Genomic DNA, 16,781 nt, shown 5'->3' with positions numbered 1-16,781 from the left:
TAGCCCTTAGGAAATCTACCGTCGCTGGGATGGGAATGCTTAAAATACGAGGAAATCGGAGCAGGATCCAGCTCCGGCACTTGATTAGCCAGACAGCTAATCGCCATCCATCAGCAGCACGCTCTGCTAACGGTCAGGTCTCAGTCGGGATCAACCCCCATCACCCCACAGCCAAAGCACTTACCCGCTCCCACGCCAGCTGCACGTATGCCGGAAAGAAGAAAAAGTGAATTTATCCCAACTCGAAGGTCTTTTTTTTTTTTTTTTTTTTTTTTTTAAGCTCTCATTCTGCTTTTATTTACATTACTCTCGGAGCTTCCAACGAATTACTTTAACGCAGGAGGTGGAGCTGAAGCTTAGGCTGCAGGGGGAAGGGTCGTCGTTTCTGGTAGATATTCTGCATTAAGTGAAAGGATACAGAAAAAGTCAGGAGAACGGGCAGAAAACGCGCTCGTTTTCTCTCTCACAGGCATTTGTGTCCTACCCCCCAACCATCTGAGCGCAGAGACGAGTCCCTCCCGTAAGCAGTGCCGCAGAGGGCTTACGCACTTCACCCAGACTGAATGCATAGGAGAAAGGGAGAAGGTAGAAAAAAAATCATTCTTTTTTCTTTTTCCCCCCCCACCCTGTAAAGCTGCACCAGCCTCGCCCCTTAACTAGAGTTAAGAGGCCCTGCGAGGGACGCTCGTTAGCCAAAGGCCGCAGCGGCAGCCTGGGTCTCGGGCAGGCCTGGCGTGAGGAGGGGCCCCTCTAGGTGTCTTCGCTACTCGCACAGCCGCGGATTTCCTCAGGGTTTTAAGGCAACAGCGGTGTCTGTCCCCCCCCTGCTCCCTCAGCCCCTACGGACCCAGGCACGATGGCGGCGGGAGGCAGGGCCTGAGGATTAAGGGGCTGGAAGGGCCGGGACTAAGCAGTGCAGACAGCCGGCCCCTACATTAGGCAGATTAGCGGCCCGGGGCCGGGGCGTTCAAGCCTGAGGCGGCCGCTGAGGGCGGGCGGAGGCGGCGGCCTGCACCTCCCGGCCCTCCCGCAACCGACGCCCGGACTACAGCTCCCGGCGTGCCCCGCGGCCGGGCGCCCCGCGATGTCGTCACCGCCCTGCGCCCCCGGCGTCTCCATGGAGACGCTGGCGCATCCCCGCGGCCTCTCACACAGACCCTCCCCGCCCAGGGCCCTCAAGCGCCCTGCGGACCTCCAGCCATCCCCGGGCCGGCACCCCCAGGGCTGAGGCAGCCCCCAGGCCCCCGGAAACCTCCCTGGCCTCCAAAGAGCAGAGGGGAGCGGGAGAGAGGCCCACGGGGGTGCCAGCCCCCCACTACGCCCCCCTGCACCCCGAGCCCCTCTGCCCCACACACGCGGCAGCAGGCGCTTGCCTCCTTCCACCTTTGCCTTCCACCTTGTCCACAACAGGAACCGAGTTATGGTAATTAAGGTGTAATTAATCCCCCCCCATGGGTTCGTATCCCTGCCCAGGACACATTTGCATGCGCACAGGCCCGTGGTGGCGTGGGCACCCCCGTATCCCCCCGCTGACAGCCGGTTGGTAGGAGGTAACGTCACCGTCACCGTCACCGTCACCGGGTCTCGCTGCTGGGAACAGCCCCGTCCCCAGCACTCGTCCGCAGGACCGTCCGCACCCGGGTAAGAAACTACCTGGGCTCACGTAAGGACGGGAGCGGCGTGGATGTAAACTCGGGACTGTGGGATGGGTCTGGGGCAGCCCCGAGACACGGCCATGCCTTGGCGCTGAGCAGGGGGTCCACACCGGGAAAGCTGGGCAAAAGCCCACCGCTGGGGAAAATGCAGGTTGCTGACCTCATTGCAGGGCTCGGAAAAGCGAAACCCAGTAGCATTTTCCAAAGCCAGAAGCTGCCATCCAAAGCCGAGGTCACTAGTAAAACTGACAACCGTTACAGATTGCAAAGGATCCCAAATAATCCCAGGTTTTGTTTCCCTTTTCCAGGCAGGACGCAATGGAGCCTTTTTCTCTCTATGACCTCGGGCTCCTAACAGAAAACAAAGCTATTCAAAGGGTCCTCTGCCCCATGGCTGCACAGCTCTGTCACCTAACCCTCGCCCTGGAATGGGAAGATGGGATTTGTCAGGCCTTTCCCAATTTAGGGGAGAATGCAGAAGAATTAGCCAAAGCCACGGAAGAACTCGCTTCTGTTGCAAGAAGGTAAGTTTGCTGGGTGTCTCCCGGGCAGATTTGGGGGCTGGGAAGGAGGAGGAAGGGATGGCAAAGAAACTGGCAGGGAGCCTGCTCTCCTGCTTGGTGCTCCCTGCCTGCAGAGGTGGGAACGCGAGGAGGAAGGGATGGGGAACGTGAGGCGGGGAATAGGATTAGGAAGGGAAAAGGAGAGACGGGACCAAGCAGGGATATGTGCTTTGGGAAGGGATGTGGCCAAGTAAGAAAAATCTCAACAAGCAACATTTTTAAGCTAAACGCATCTTAAAATAGTCGTCAGGCAATTGACTGAATGCTTCAGTGAATTTACTGAATGCTTCGGTAAACTGGAGCCCAAAACCACAGATTAGGCACTGGCCACTGGGTTATTTTGCTGTTAGAGCTACGACCTGGTAGATAGTAGACACCTTATCTTAAACTGAACTGCAGCCACTGCAAAAGGTTCTGTAACAGTTTGCAAATACAGCTGAAATCTATTCAAGCCCAGTTAAGGTCTGGCGTGGCTAATTGTTGTGATAAAGCCCGAGACCGGCGCGGCGTCCTTGCTGCTACCTGCCGAGGCTGGTACTCACGGGATGGCGAAGAGCTGAGCCCAGCGGCTTCTGTTCCAGGTTGGCCGAGTCGTCCAGCGACGAGGTGTTCAAGGAGGAGACGCGTCCTGCGGCCGAGTCCCTCGTCCTGGCAGGGAGGTGCGTGCTGCTGGCAGCCCGCAAGCTCCAGGTACAGCCGGAGAACCCTAGCCACAGGGAGGAGCTGGCTGCGTCGACAAAGAGGGTCTTAACAGAGACAGCGAAGGTAACGGCGGAGGGGGACAGTGCTGGAGTGAGCAGGGGAGGAGGCGAGGCTGGGACGGAGCGGTGGGTAAGGGTGCAGCTGTAGGAGGGACGAGAGCTGCCCTCCACCAGGACAGGGGCTGGGGCTTGGGGGAAGCTGTGGCTCGAGCAATGGTTGTTTCTTCACCACGTGCTCAGTAGGACAGGTCTGCCGAGCAAAACGCACCTCTTCTCTTCCCTGCAAGGGCTGCGGTGGCACCTTGGCTGCACAAGGGATGAAATAGTGAAGAGGGATTTTTGAGCCTTAGCCACTCTGACCAGTTTTTCTGCCCTTTTTTTCTGGTTAGATCCTTCAGATCGAAGATGCTGCTGGGGTGAGGAGGATAATTCAGGCTGCCAGCTGGCTTTTGGAGTGCCTGAGCGTGCTGCGAGATGCAGGGGACATGCCAGGACTGCTGGCTGCTTTCCGGGCCTTTTCCGAGGCCTTGCTTTTGCTGAGCAATCTGACAGCAAAGCGCCTCGAGGAACTCAGAGATTGTCCTCGACAGAAGAGCTTGGCCCAAACTTTGCAGCTCCTTCAGAAGTGCATTCCTTTGCTCCACGCAGCCAAGCACAGCGATCTTAAACACTCCTGGGAGCAGCAAGCCAACCTCTCCAAAGACTACGCTTTCCAGCTGACGGAGAGGACCATCAAAGAGCTCACTTCCCTGCTCATCGACAATACGGGCGGCAAGGAGCCACGGGACAGAAACGGGACCTTCTCCCAGCACATGAGCAGGCTGCTGGCTCTCCTCTCTCGCCCAGACCCAGCGCACCTCTCCGACAGCGAGTTCAGTGCTCACGTGGAAGCGGTCATTTTCTACTGCATGCTTCTAGCAGACTCGTCCAGGCCAGATCTGAAGCTGGACCTGGTAAAACATTGCTGGGTTCTGCTACGGCTGAGGAAGAGCATCTGCAGCCACGTAAGCCAGCAGGAGGGATGGCCAGGGCAAAGCTGGGGCGAAAGCAGCCTGGAGAAGGAATGTCACACCATGAGAGAAGAGGTGGAGACCCTCGACCAGGCAGTGCTCGCAGCCACTCTGTGCCAAATCCTTGACACCTTCTTTGAGGGCAAGGAGCCCCTGAGGCAGTTAGTTGAAGATGCCCTTAGCCTTGCTGGTACGGGGTGTTTTCCGGCAGGACAAGGAGGATTTTTAAAGAAGCTTCAGCCCCTCACTGCCACCTTCTTCACACACGCCCAGCAGATGCTCAGAGTGGCAGACTTTGTTCTGGCCAGGTGCACCAAAACCCAAACCGCTGGAGAAATCGGAGAGCGGGTAGAGTATTTGAAGAGACTCCTTGCCAGTCTCCCTCCACTGCTCACAGAAATGGGCAGAAACACAGCCCAGAGGAGCGCTGCTGAGCGACTGCAGTCCTTGTACCACGCGTGGGCTGGAACAACAGAAAGCCTCTTGCGGTCTTTCGAGGAGACGGTCAGCATGCGTGAATTCCTTAAGCTGTCCATCCAGGAAATGGCCAAGCACAGGGAATGGTGTGAAAAGGCCCTGGAAAGTCAGGACCCCGAGAGACTCTCTTGGCATGCAACTCACCTCACCGGCTGGGCTCGGTGGGTGGTTGAAGCCACCACCAGGTACATGGACAGAGCCACAGACCCCATTTTCAGGAACGGCTTGCTGGTTTGGGTTGAGCAGCTGGCCAACTCCATCCTTGAGCTGAAAGCAGTCACAACCCTTTGTCCCGAGAGACTCTCCTGCCTCCCAAATAGGGATGTCTTTTCAAAGGCAGCGAGCTGCCTGATGGACACTGCTCACCACGTCCAAGATGGGCTGGACGGGTCCAACCACCCGCATATCCTCAGCCCTCTCCGCGCACAAGTGCGAAGCACTGATGTCGCAAAGGCGCTTGAACTCAGCCTGTCGCACACTGGGCTAAAAACCCTTACTGATCAGGCTGCGTTGCAAGAAGACATCTTAAGTCATCCGTCTCCACGAGCAGGTAACTTACACCCGGATGTTGTTTCAAGGAAAGGAGATACGCACCCTGTCATTACAGCTCTCCTAGCAGCAACGAGAGCCCACGATACGGCAGCTGTCAACGCTGCTTGCTCCGCCTTGCTTGAACTCTCCAACGGCTGTATCGATGCGGCAAAGGAAGCGCTGCCCGTTGCTGAGTCTCCCCAGATGGAGACGCTGGGGCAGTACCACAAGATCGTATTACTGACACCACGTGTTATGAGCCTGGCCAGGGAAACAGCCCCAAGGCAGCTTCCTTGTCCAGGCAGGCTTCTCCAAATGGCATTCACGCTCTCAGAAAGGATCTGTGAGACCAAAGAGTGCCTGGCAGCCGTGGCAGGCTCTTGGTATAGTCTGTCTCAGCAAGTATTTGGCTTTCTCTTGTCTGCTGACTTTCTGAGAGGCAAACAGGCTTTGGACGAGACCATGATGGGTTTAGCAGGAGCAGTTCAGTTAGCAGGAGACATTGCAAGCATGGCCTGTAGTAAGGGAAATCCCGTTTCCCCTCATGTCTGGGAGAGTTTTCTACAGGTCCAAGCCAAGTTTTCACGTGCTCAGATGAGCACCAAGGCGTTACTTGAGAAAGCAGCATCCTTTGAGGGCTCCTGCAGGGCGGAGGAGGCCAGCCTGGAGCTGCACTGTGTCCAGTGGGCCGTCAGCATGCACGTCCTGCTGGGTGCTGTGGATCGGTTCATAGGCAGGGACGTCCTGTTCCTGAGGGAGCTGAGGAGCGCCGTGAAGAACAAGCTTTGCTCGCAGAGCCTCTTGGCTGCTGTGTCCGAGAACTCCCTGAGGCTGCAGGAGGCCGCCCGGCTCTCTTACCTGTCCTGCCCTGAAGACCGTGGTCGCAGTGAAATCCTAGCGCTCAGGGAGGAGATAAAGGTGCTAATGGAAGCACTGCTGGATGTCTCCAATACCCTCTCGGTCTCCCCACTGTCTACTGCCAGCCTGTACATTCGCTTTGAGCTCCTGCAGAGAGACTTGGCCCTCAGGGCCAAGGCATTGTTGCTCCACCTGGAGAAGGTCAATACTGAACACCTGCAGGTCATCCGAGATGTGGTTGGACCAGCCCTGTTCCCCCTCTCTGAAGAGGAGAGGGAGAGGAGCAAACAGGCCTTTGAAGAGAAGGCAAGTCGGCTAATGGCTAACGTTCAGTGGGTCAAAACCACCCTCCAAGACTTTCTGGAGGCCAGCGCTCAACTACAGTCGCAGGCGAACCTGCTCTCCGTCGCAGACCACCTCCTGGTCCTCACGTCTGACGCAGTGGGCAGCGCCAACCAGCTCCTCCAGAGCCGCCGGGACAAAGGGCATCTCCACCTAGACAGCGTTGTCTGGCACTGGTCAGCAAAGGCGCACTACCTCGTCACGCAGCTTCGGGCTCTCCAGGGCATCAGCGGACACGTCCTGCGGCTCATCAGACAACGCTTGCGGAACGCAGGGGACCAGTGCTCTCCAAGACAACACAGCAGCACAGCCGAGCTCTTCCCAGCCCAAGAGCTTGATGCTCTGAGCCACACCAAGTCACCAGAAACTTGCCCAAGCGGGAGCGGACGAGAAAGTGGAGCTGCCAGGGAGGCACGCGAAATGGTACAGTAGCTTTTTCCCCCATCACACTTACTGCAGGGTGATGGTCAGGGCTCTCGGTCAGTCCTGTCACCCACACCGTGGGGCGTTAAGGTAAGCGATGCTGGCAGGGACCTCCGGAGGTCAATAGTCCAACCCCCCGGCCACCTTCAGTTAGGTCAGGCTGCTGGCTGCCCTATTCTGCCGAGTTCTGGATATCTGGTCTGACAGACACTCTTGCGTAAATAAACCCATCTCCAAATCGCTGTTTCTGAGGAGCAGAGAGCTGTACTGCTCTCCCTCCCCTGAAACACGACCTGTCTCTGCTCAGCTCCTCCCCTCCCCACAAGCACCCTTTGGGAGCACCAGCACCTCCACTCCCACAACCACCGCTGTCAGTTGTCGGGAGCTGGCAAAGGCTTCAGCAACACGATCCAGATCCCTCAGCAGAGTGGTTTAGAGCATTTAGTCATACTTCTCAACCGCGGGCGCTGCCAGCTGACATGACAGCTACCACCCATTTGGAGATAGCTCCAGGAGATGATGACACGGGGCATTTGGATTTGACAGTCCCGCTACGGGTGAAGGCAGGGAGAGAAGGGCTGGTTGGGAAGGCAGAGCAGACCCAGAGAGGTGGAAGGCAGCTCTCCCGTCTCCTTTACTCACCAGAAACTGCTTCAGAAACATGCAGGCAGAGACTTCTCAGCGTCGGTGTGTCTGCAGGCTCCAGACTTCGAATCTGTTCAGTCCTTGTCTCGACAGCACCAGAAGGGTCCTCCCGGCATCTCCCTTGCCGGCGGCCCTGCGAAGCACGAGAGAGAAGACAGTGACACACGGCAGGGTGGCCCCAGCAAGATATCCCAGGTCACCAAGGACATGGCAACAAGGATGCTTCACATGACTCAGTTCCTACGGAAGAAGGGCCCCATCACGGTATGGAGTGTTTCGCCCCCTCCACCCCAGCACATTTTTTCCTCAAGAGCACGGTCGAAGTCCGTGACAGGGCTGCCCCGCGCCTGCTGAAACCCCTGCATTACCCCGCTCTTGTAAGAGTGGCACCGGCTGCATTTGTCCAAAGCACTAGAAATTACTTCCTCCTGATTAGATGTGAGCTTGGCGTCCAGTCCTTTCCTTGTTTCAGAATATATCTCGGCTTCCTGGACCCTCCTGTCTTGCAGGAGAAGCGGTCTTTTTAATCCTTCTCTCCCCAAACACGTCTGTTTCTATTTTATTTTAGAGCAAGGACCAGCTTGTCGCCTGCGCGGGGCAGATTGCTTCCGATGGGCAGGTGTTTGTTAAATTTGGCCGCATCGTTGCGAAGCACTGCCTCGACAAGAGCTGCTCCGCAGAGCTGCTGTGCGCCGCAGAGCAGACCCACACCATCAGCAGCCAGCTCGGCATCGTGGCCAGGTGAGCTGCTGGGGTCAAGGACAATCTCTCCCAAGGCTGGTGGCCCCCTTCTCAAAGAGGTGGGCACGGTGGTCTCCAGAGGTCCTTGCTGGATCCGGGTGTACCCTTAGGGTTCAGTTACAATTCAGGGGGCTCCCTCTCCTCTTCCTCTTGCTGTGAACAGCCCTTTCCTCCCCTGGTTTGCCTGCCTCCATGGAAAACTGCTCTGCCAGCGCAGGGGACAATCTCCTGGGTTTGGAGTAACTACAGAGTTCCGGCCACACAGGGGAGGCACACTGTCTTGATGCTCTTCCAGTAAAATCCTTTAAAATGTCTTTTTAAGGGTGAAAGCAGTCACTGCAGAGAGCAAGTCCTCTTCTGAGCTGCTCGTGAGCAACGCGCAGAACCTAATTCAAGCGGTTTTGCATGTTCTGAAGGCAGCCGAGGCAGCCTGTATCAAAGTAAGTTAACGCTGATGGCATCTGATAGGTTTTCAAGGTGAGTCCACGCTGCGGGGAGCTCCTACAGCCAGGCCTGGTTACAGGAGGTGGGAGCCGGCTGCCATGGGACCTCTGTCAACCCCAGCTGGGGGTCAAGATTCTTACTGTGATGTTTTTATTTTATGCCTTTCTGTCGTGTTTCCAAAGCCTGCTATGCATCTTTCCGGGCACTGCATCTGCTCTGTCACGGCTACCAACTCTGAAGTCATCTTTAGCTGGTCCGTTTCCCATTTCATTTTTGGATAGGAGAGCAGCAGCATTTCGTTGGAGGCCTTTATTTGGAAATAGTCCACGTCAGTCTTAGCCTTTATGTTGTCTCAAGATGAGCTTTGATCAAAACTCCCAAGAGCTCCCCTTGCAGCTGCCAACGACGGCTGATTGATCCAACTGTAAACAGTTTGTGAGAGCAGACTTTATCTGAAAGCACTCAGAAAACAAGTGCAAATACAACCAGACTCTCCACTGATGCAGTTGTTCATCATGTGCCTTAGCCTCCTACATAATCCTACAACTTCTGCTGAGCTCCAGCACATCTTTTTGAAAGAGAGACAGTTTTGCTTAGAATTCTGTTGGATGGAGAATCAGCCACAAGCGTGGAAGAGCTCCTCCTGCGGTTAATTGCCCGTACTGTTAAAAACATACTATGTATGTCCATTTTTCACTTTGCCGATGTCAGCCTGAAGTAACTAGCCATTCTTTTATCTTGATTGTCTAGACTACAAAGTCCTTTATGACCTGGCTTTTTCCCTTTGGAAATTTCCCTGCTTATCAATAAACTAACTATACTGCATGCCTTTTATCTCTCTGTAAGCAGGTTTTTAAGCACTTTTAAGCATTTTAAGCGGTTTTTAAGCATTAACGGGTAGAGATGCCACATTGATACATTCAGACTTTTATATTTAAGATATTTTAAACAAGTTCATGTTCAACAATATATTAAAACATGCAAGTATTTTGTCTCATAGGGTTTGCGACAGCCCCTGCCCGACCCTGAAGAAGAAGCAGCAGCTGCTTTTTGCATGCAGTGGAGAAAAAACCTGTTGTGGCATAGAGCCAAGGAGTCTTTAAACTCAGACAGGGATGAATTAGGCCTCCGCAAGACTCAGGCAAGGGCTGAACCCACCCTGACGGCTATGGTGCAAGAACAATTACCTCAGACCAAGAACACCCCCGAGCGTCCAAAACCTGTTAAAGGCCGTACAATTACGGACAGCCACATGTAAAAACAGGAAGACTTCTGCTGGAGGGGAACTGCATCACTAACCTCAGCAGAAGGAACGCGGCCCGCGCTGCACCCCTCCCAGCTCACATCGCTTCTGCTAGAGCTGCTCTGGCAGGAGGACTGAGAGCGCAAGGCCTGAAAAGGCTTTTGCGTGCTGCCCGCTCCTCCTGCGGCAAATTCCGCCCTGCAGAGACGCTGCTTCATTTTGGCGACGGAACAAAGGGAAGAATAACAGGATGCCACGCGCTAGTGTATTTCCGAAGAGGCCTCTTATCCAGGTGGCGTTTCAAGTTGAATAATAAGATGTGATACGGAGCCACAGAGGACACAGGAGTCGGGGAAGAGCTTTAAGACCCAGTCAAAGGGCAAACAGAGGCTTTCCTGTTCAGTAAAACATCATTCACTGATCTTTGTTACCTGGCACAGGAGTCACTCGGAAACCATTACTCTTGAATCAATGGCCACCAAGCGGGGCCACAGGGGAATGAAATTCTTTATATTCATACACTGCCCGCCCCCGTCCAGCTGTGAGCCAGCTCTGGCTCTTACGTAGTCAGTCAGGCTTCTTTTTTTTTCTTTGGCAAATATTGATATAGGGAAGACAGCATTTGATGAGGTACCTTCATATTACTTTCAATAACCACCAGTTCTGTGTTCTTCAGCGCCCAAGATGTGAGCAGAAGGGTGCAGGGACGCACTTGTAGCAGCACCAGCAAATCTGGCTTGGAGGGAAGGACCGGGGGGGTTCTGTAAATGATCGAATTGCTGTTCTGCTGCATAAGAAAGCCTCAGAGCTGGGGGGGGTCTTTCTCAGGCCCTGATCTTTAGCACACTATCAAACTTTTTTGCAACCACCACCTTTTCTTCTAGGGGTAGCAATCCTAAATACTGCACAGGAAGGGCAGCCAGAGATATATAATCCTGCAGAAGAGCCACTGCACTGGCTGGAGCTCATACGCAGAATACAAAGTCAGAGGGTAGCATGCACTACAAAAGCTGGAGGAAAGAAGAACCGAATGAGAAGGAAGACTAAGGGATAGGATCACTGACTTTTGAAATGCAAAACAGGAGTGTCATCAAGTATTCTCTACTTTGCAAGAATAAATTGATTTACTTTGCAATATAAAGGATTCATGTTAGAGTCTTTTCATCACGGTAGAAAAATATTAAACCAGGCTACCTAGGGAGACTAGAACTCTCCCTGCGAGTATTTTTATCACGGGGCGGCAAACCCAGGTGGTGATCTAGCAATGCTCAGTCTTGCTGAAGCGCAGAGAGCAGACAAGATCAGACAAACATTTTCCTCTTTCACATCTCAAGGGCTAGCAAGAGTGGGGAGCGTTTTGTCTCACCTGCCCCCAATTCAGCAGATCCTGCAGACAAATGAGACTTTTCTCCCAAAATCCCTTTCAGCCCCGGGACTCTCTTTTACCCAGAGTAAAACATTCAATGCTGACGATCACCCACCTCGTAGCTACAGGATTCCGGAGTATCCAGGACCAACGATACCGGCTGCTCCTGTTACTGCTCTCCACACCCGTGCTTCACAGCCTCGGGGGCACGCGTTGCAAGCATCCGAGGGAAACGCTGCTCTGTGCCAGCACGCTGCAGGTGCGGAAGAGACGGAAACGAGCCTCCCCTGCGAAAGACACAATCAATCCGCACAGCAGATCAGACGTGGCTCGCTTGGTGGCTGCAGCCCATTCCAGCCCGCCTCGGTGCGGCAGGACTGTCCCTCTGACACCCCCAGCACCTTCCCGTATCAGGCATTTTGGTACTTGCACTGTAGCAATGAATCTCCTCCGTGTTTCCAGAGAGCGCGGTAGCAGCGGGCACACCAGAGCAAGCGTAGACTCGGGGAAGAAACCTGCAGCGAATGAACCAGCGAGCGCAGGCGGACGGAGGAGCCCAGCAGCAGCCCGCAGACCCTCGCGCCGTGGCTGGGGAGGCTCGCCGGGCCCTGCCGGCTGGGCACGGCTGGATCTGGGAAGAAGGAAGGAGGTGGTTACACACGGAGACAACAGGCTGTAAGGACCAGCTGGCCCCTCCCAAATTGCGTTTCCTCCTTACTTTGTACCCCTTCTTTTCCAAAATATAGAACTGTGTTGTATTAAAAATACCGACACGGCAGTGGATCTCCAAGGTTAGAAGCCAGCGCTCTGGGTCCCCCTACCAGAACACGCCTCGTTTTGATCTGCAACTCCAAAATGGGTCCACAACCAGACCGATGGCAAACCACCCGAGATCCTTCCATTACCTCAATTGTGAAGCATGTCATTTTGCCCTTGGTATCAAAGCTTTTCCTTGGCTCTTATTTTTCCAGTACTTTTTAAAAAAAACACAGAGAATCCATTCAGTGATGACATCATCACCACCCTACAAGAAGTTGTGACTTCAGCTCAGAGCTGCGCATCCCACAAGCACTTTCCCCATCTAAATGCGAAACCGCGCATTTGGCTTCAACGCTGTAGCTGCTTCCCTTTGTTCCCCTACCAACCCATGTGCTATTTCCAAACTATTTCTACTTTTCCCTGCTGTCCAATTCTGCTGGCTTCATTTTTTGATGAAAACCTTGAACACCCAAACTCCTCATCACATGAAGAAGTAATTATGTAGGACTAACAGATTACTCCAAAATAACAATAAAGTTTCACGTCTGTTATCTAGTTTTCAATTAGATAATTCAATTATATAATTACAGTTATTTTGAGCGAGCGCAATTCAAAGTATCAGAAAATTAATACAACTTATACTCTGGGAAATTAGGAAGGCGAACTGAAACGGTTATAGCCTTCGGCCATGTCTCCCCTGCCACGTTTTGCACACGTAGAAATCAGCAGCTTCCCTCCGTCCGTCCAAGCTCTGCTCATCAACGCAAGACACTTGCCATTCTTGCCTGGATTACCGTTTGTCTCACAGGCGAGAAACCAAACCCACAGAATTCGTGATGAACACTCTCCTGTCCCAGTCGCAAGCATTGCTTGGGCCAACAAACAGAAACACAGAGGAAAAGGTCACCAAGGAAGAGACTGAATGCAAAGAAACATTCCAAGTGGGCGGGAACCAGGTGGCAATTGAGCAGACGGCAAATTTTTATTGTAAATGTAGCTAGCTAGGTATGACTACATTTCCTCTATATAAAATGCAACCCAAAAGGCAAAACAAGAGCGGCTTTGAGGACAGTTGTGCTCTCGGCATGCAACAGCTTCAGAAATTAAAGAACATGCATGACATTTCTCATAGCGATGCCGTAATTGTAGCAAGAGAACGACGACGACTCTCTCCGAATCAGCAGTCTGATCGTGGAAGCGCGCAGCAAGCTCGCTCCATTGGGACTCAGTACAAGCTTAGTTTAAAAACCCACTGCCGCCTGACACTAAAGCGGTGTAGCAACCCTGCTAAAAACAGGTTTAGTCACCCTCCTCCTGCAGACACCCCCCCTGCTCTTTCCCCCACGCTGAACTAGCTGCCAAGGTGTCAACATCACAGTCGTTACCAGACTTTAACTGTACCCTTTTTAATTTTTTTGTTAAAAATGTCATAAAGACACCATGAATACAAGTACTGCAGTTACATCAATACAAAAAAAGCAATACAAATTAAGCAGCTGAATACAAAAATACATTGAAATACATGAACACCACAATGTAACTTATAGCACTAATCAGAATCGTGTATGCGTGAAAAAATTAAATAAAAACCTTTTTTGTATTAGACAACTTAGGTATTCTCCACTTTTAACAGTAACTTTCTTCTAGTTATGTACTTCACAATTTCTTCTATATACAGCATAGAATAAAATACTTTTAAAAGATATGACATTTTTAATCCTCAATATGCGATATAGGTCTCTTTTACACTAAGAATATTGACTGCATGAATAAAAACTGTCAATGTCTTACATCAACTGATCTGAAAAGGAGGATCAACGTTTTCCTTTTAAATCATTTACGTAGGTTTTAAATCAGTTAGTAGGTTTGGCTTGATGCGTCAGACAATCCTTGTCAAACAGTGTCTCTCACAGTAATGTACATAATATTGCTTGTATCTATACAATCATACAAATGTGGCAATCATATCTAAATGTTGTTTATGAAAGAGACAGCTCACACATATACAGGTCTTCGGACTTTCTTAATGACTTATTTACAATGAAAGTGCTTTTCTCAGCTCTAACACGATACATGGGGGGTTTTCTACATGTCAATTATTAGTCTCCCTGAAATTGGAAAAGTATTATATAGAAAATACCACAGCTTTGCAAACACTATAGCATACTGTATAACTGCATGTGGTTCTGAGATTAGCAGCTGAAAAGTGTTGATAATTATAATTTAAAAATAAATAAAGCAAAGAGGTAAACCAGTTACAAAACAGCAGAAAACTGCAATATTCACAACAGTAAAAAGACTTAAAATCAATTGCTAACAAAAGGGTGAAGCAGTTGGATCGAAAGTCTTGAAAACATCCTTTAACGACTTATCATCTGATTCCCCATTCGGATCACTCTCCTGCGTCTGAGTCACCTGCCCAGGCTGTCTAACCTGCCTCGGGTCGCTGTACTGCGGTCTGATTAATCCCGATAAAGCTTGGATAGGAAGGTTATGCACCGCGGGTGCGGCGCTGGAGTGTTTAGCCTGAGATTTACTGGTGCTGTTCGCTTTATCTGAAGCAGCTTCTGCTGATCCTTCTGCGTTTTTTTCCACCGTCGAGGCAGCCTTCTGCAGCGACGAATCTTCTGGGAGACTGGGTTCATTTTTACCAGAATTTTTCAAAATACTTTTTTTCTGGTTCTCTCCGTTCTCTCCTGAACTAGCCGGAGCTGTGTCCAATGATGAGCTGTGTTCTCTCGGATCATACAAACTAATACCGCTCAGTATCGAGCCTGGAGTTCCCAGCCTAACGCCACTCGATGACAATTTGGGTGCGTACGGAGGCAGAGCATCTGGCTCAGGTTTAGCGCTCGCAGCTTCCGAGGGCTGCGATGAGCCAGCCGCAGATCTGGCGAGGCGGGGGTCAAACTTCGGAGGGTGTGAATCCTTTGCGACCCCGTGATGCGTATCTGCACTCGACAGTCTGTGGAGTCGGGGATCGACGTTTTTTTGTAAGCGAGGATCTCCTAATTTGCTTGAGCTACTGGCATGCGAATCTGCAGACGGATCCAAATAGCCGCTCCTGCCCGTTAGGTTGTTTTTTGCCTTTGCAGCTAGTCGCGGGTCAGCTGGCATTGCATTTGGATGGGGATCGTTTTTCAAATTCCGCAGTTTATTAAGTCTCTGGTCAGCAATGAGTGGAGGAAGAGGTAAATTGATTGAAGAGACGGGGTCGGGCTTGGGCAAAGGGATTGGGAGCAAGTCTTCGGGTGCCCACACAATATGCTTAGCAAAGTTTGGTTTCATCAGGGTCACATCCATTTTAATGTGGCTGAACTGCCTGAGCTGAGATCGGGGATCCCTTAACGTTACACCAGGCAAAGGTTCCAACGGTATCAGAAAAGCTCGTTCTCTCAGTTCTCTTTCTGAGTCCTCTTCATCATCATCCATCCCTTTTTGCTTGACCTTAACTCCAGCGTGCGCGTGGTGTAGATCTAGCTTTGCTCCCCCGAGGGAGGAGCTGGCGTGACCACCCTCGCTGACCTTGTGCATCCTGGGGTCTCGTACGAGCCGTGGGTCCAAGGTCGCGGATTCTGAAGGCTTTCTGGGGTTGGACCTCGGGGAGGCCCGAAGTCTCGGGTCAGCAGCCTGGGGCCCTGCGCCTTTTTCTTTTGCCAGCCTCGGATCAGTAGGAATACCAAGCATGTGCTGCTCTGCGGAATGTTGTTGCCGATTCCTAAAATTTTCGCTCTGTTTCTTTAAGGTTTTTAGTATTGATTTAACACTGCTCCCCTCTTCCTCTTCACTACTGGAATACCAGTTGACATTGTCATCTTTAAAAAAAAAAAAAAAAAAAAGATTATTCAAGCAAACGACCACCAGGGAATACAACACATTTACTCCTATGAAGAGTAACTTCTCAGTAAAATCAAACTGAAAAGACCCGATATTAAATCATCACTCCCTGTATTATAACAACTGTAACCTAAAATGACAAAAATCAATTTCAATGAAGAACTGACACAACAAAAAAACTGTAGCTCCCTAACTCTGCTGCATTCTGTCTACATCTCTCTCTGTCAATATTAATCTGGGAAAAACCTGCTTTCAAACCATTATTTCTACGAGTACGAGTAAAAAAAAACATTTAAAATCTGAGTCTTGATGAAAACGACCTCCATTGTGGGATGGTAGAACAAAAAGTAAAATGGCACCTTACGGTGGTCTTAAAAACAGATACATTACAAACGTGGAATTTGCTGTGTTATTACAATCCAAATCACAAGGTTTTGGGGAGAGGTCAGATTCAGGAAGGGAAGAAATAAGAATATTTAATTTTAAAGGATGAATTCTCAGCTACCTTCTGCAATTTACTGGAAAACGGTATCAACACAGCCGTGTGCTCAGGTCCACATCCTAAACTTGCCTACTCACTGAAGGAGACTAGTGGTCTATTCCGGCTCAATGAAACCCACCACGATCTAACGCACAATAACGCATGTGTCCTCAACGCTTCTTGTACCACACAAATATTCAACACCAGGGAGTGACATGTTGTCAGAGGCAGCTAACAGGAACATGTTTCTGCTATACTGCTTTCCGAAAGCCTTCTAGATGGGAGGACCAGTCACTCAAAAGCACTCGTGAGAAGTCTTCAGTTCAGAGTAGATTACTCTAGGTCGCTCTGGTTTTGTATGTAGCCTGAAGGGCCGCATTTCCAGATCCCTCTCATCATTTGATCAGGATTATATTGGCAATATCCTCGAAATGATTTGATACAGCCACTGCCTTTTGGTCAGACAAGATGCATTTCTGGTCACGTAACCTAGCAGCCTCCGAAAAGGGTGCAGCAGGGAGCAGGCCAAGGGACAAACGTACTCTGTGTGGCTGAATCTGATCTGCAGGCATACTGCTCTCCATTGTCCAGGTTACAGAAGAGACACTCAGATTAAACTGCGAATTTCAGATATCACAGAGGAAAAAATACTCCTCTAGAGAAACAGGATATGCAGAAAAGATCAAGAGGCACCACTGAATAAAC

The 16,781-nt window shown here is 51.3% G+C and overlaps 2 protein-coding genes across 4 annotated transcripts in view; one reads left to right on the top strand and one right to left on the bottom strand.

The window, feature by feature from the left end:
- Positions 1-394: 394 nt before the first annotated feature.
- LOC142081196 (uncharacterized) lies at positions 395-13,267 on the top strand. Of its 2 annotated transcripts, XM_075147863.1 has the most exons (9): positions 395-585; positions 1,474-1,641; positions 1,964-2,179; positions 2,800-2,983; positions 3,309-6,560; positions 7,284-7,469; positions 7,774-7,946; positions 8,269-8,386; positions 9,391-13,267. In XM_075147863.1, exons 3-9 carry the CDS (start codon positions 1,974-1,976, stop codon positions 9,646-9,648), a joined length of 4,377 nt encoding a protein of 1,458 aa, XP_075003964.1. In that variant the 5' UTR covers positions 395-585; positions 1,474-1,641; positions 1,964-1,973; the 3' UTR covers positions 9,649-13,267. The 2 variants fall into 2 exon arrangements, with proteins under 2 accessions (XP_075003964.1, XP_075003965.1); XM_075147864.1 differs by lacking the exons at positions 395-585; positions 1,474-1,641 and having other exon boundaries at positions 1,807-2,179.
- Positions 12,722-16,781, bottom strand: part of ZC3H6 (zinc finger CCCH-type containing 6) — a 29,362-nt gene continuing 25,302 nt past the window's right edge. For both annotated transcript variants that reach the window (XM_075147866.1, XM_075147867.1), the window contains one exon: positions 12,722-15,573. In XM_075147866.1, coding sequence (XP_075003967.1) covers positions 14,072-15,573 — 1,502 coding nt within the window. In that variant the 3' untranslated portion in view covers positions 12,722-14,071. The remainder of the gene's footprint in view (positions 15,574-16,781) is intronic.

This window comes from Calonectris borealis, chromosome 3 (genome assembly GCF_964195595.1).
Source record: "Calonectris borealis chromosome 3, bCalBor7.hap1.2, whole genome shotgun sequence".
NCBI classification, from domain to species: domain Eukaryota; kingdom Metazoa; phylum Chordata; class Aves; order Procellariiformes; family Procellariidae; genus Calonectris; species Calonectris borealis.
The sequence above is the reverse complement of the archived record's forward strand: the minus strand, read 5'-3'. Positions and strand labels throughout refer to the sequence as shown.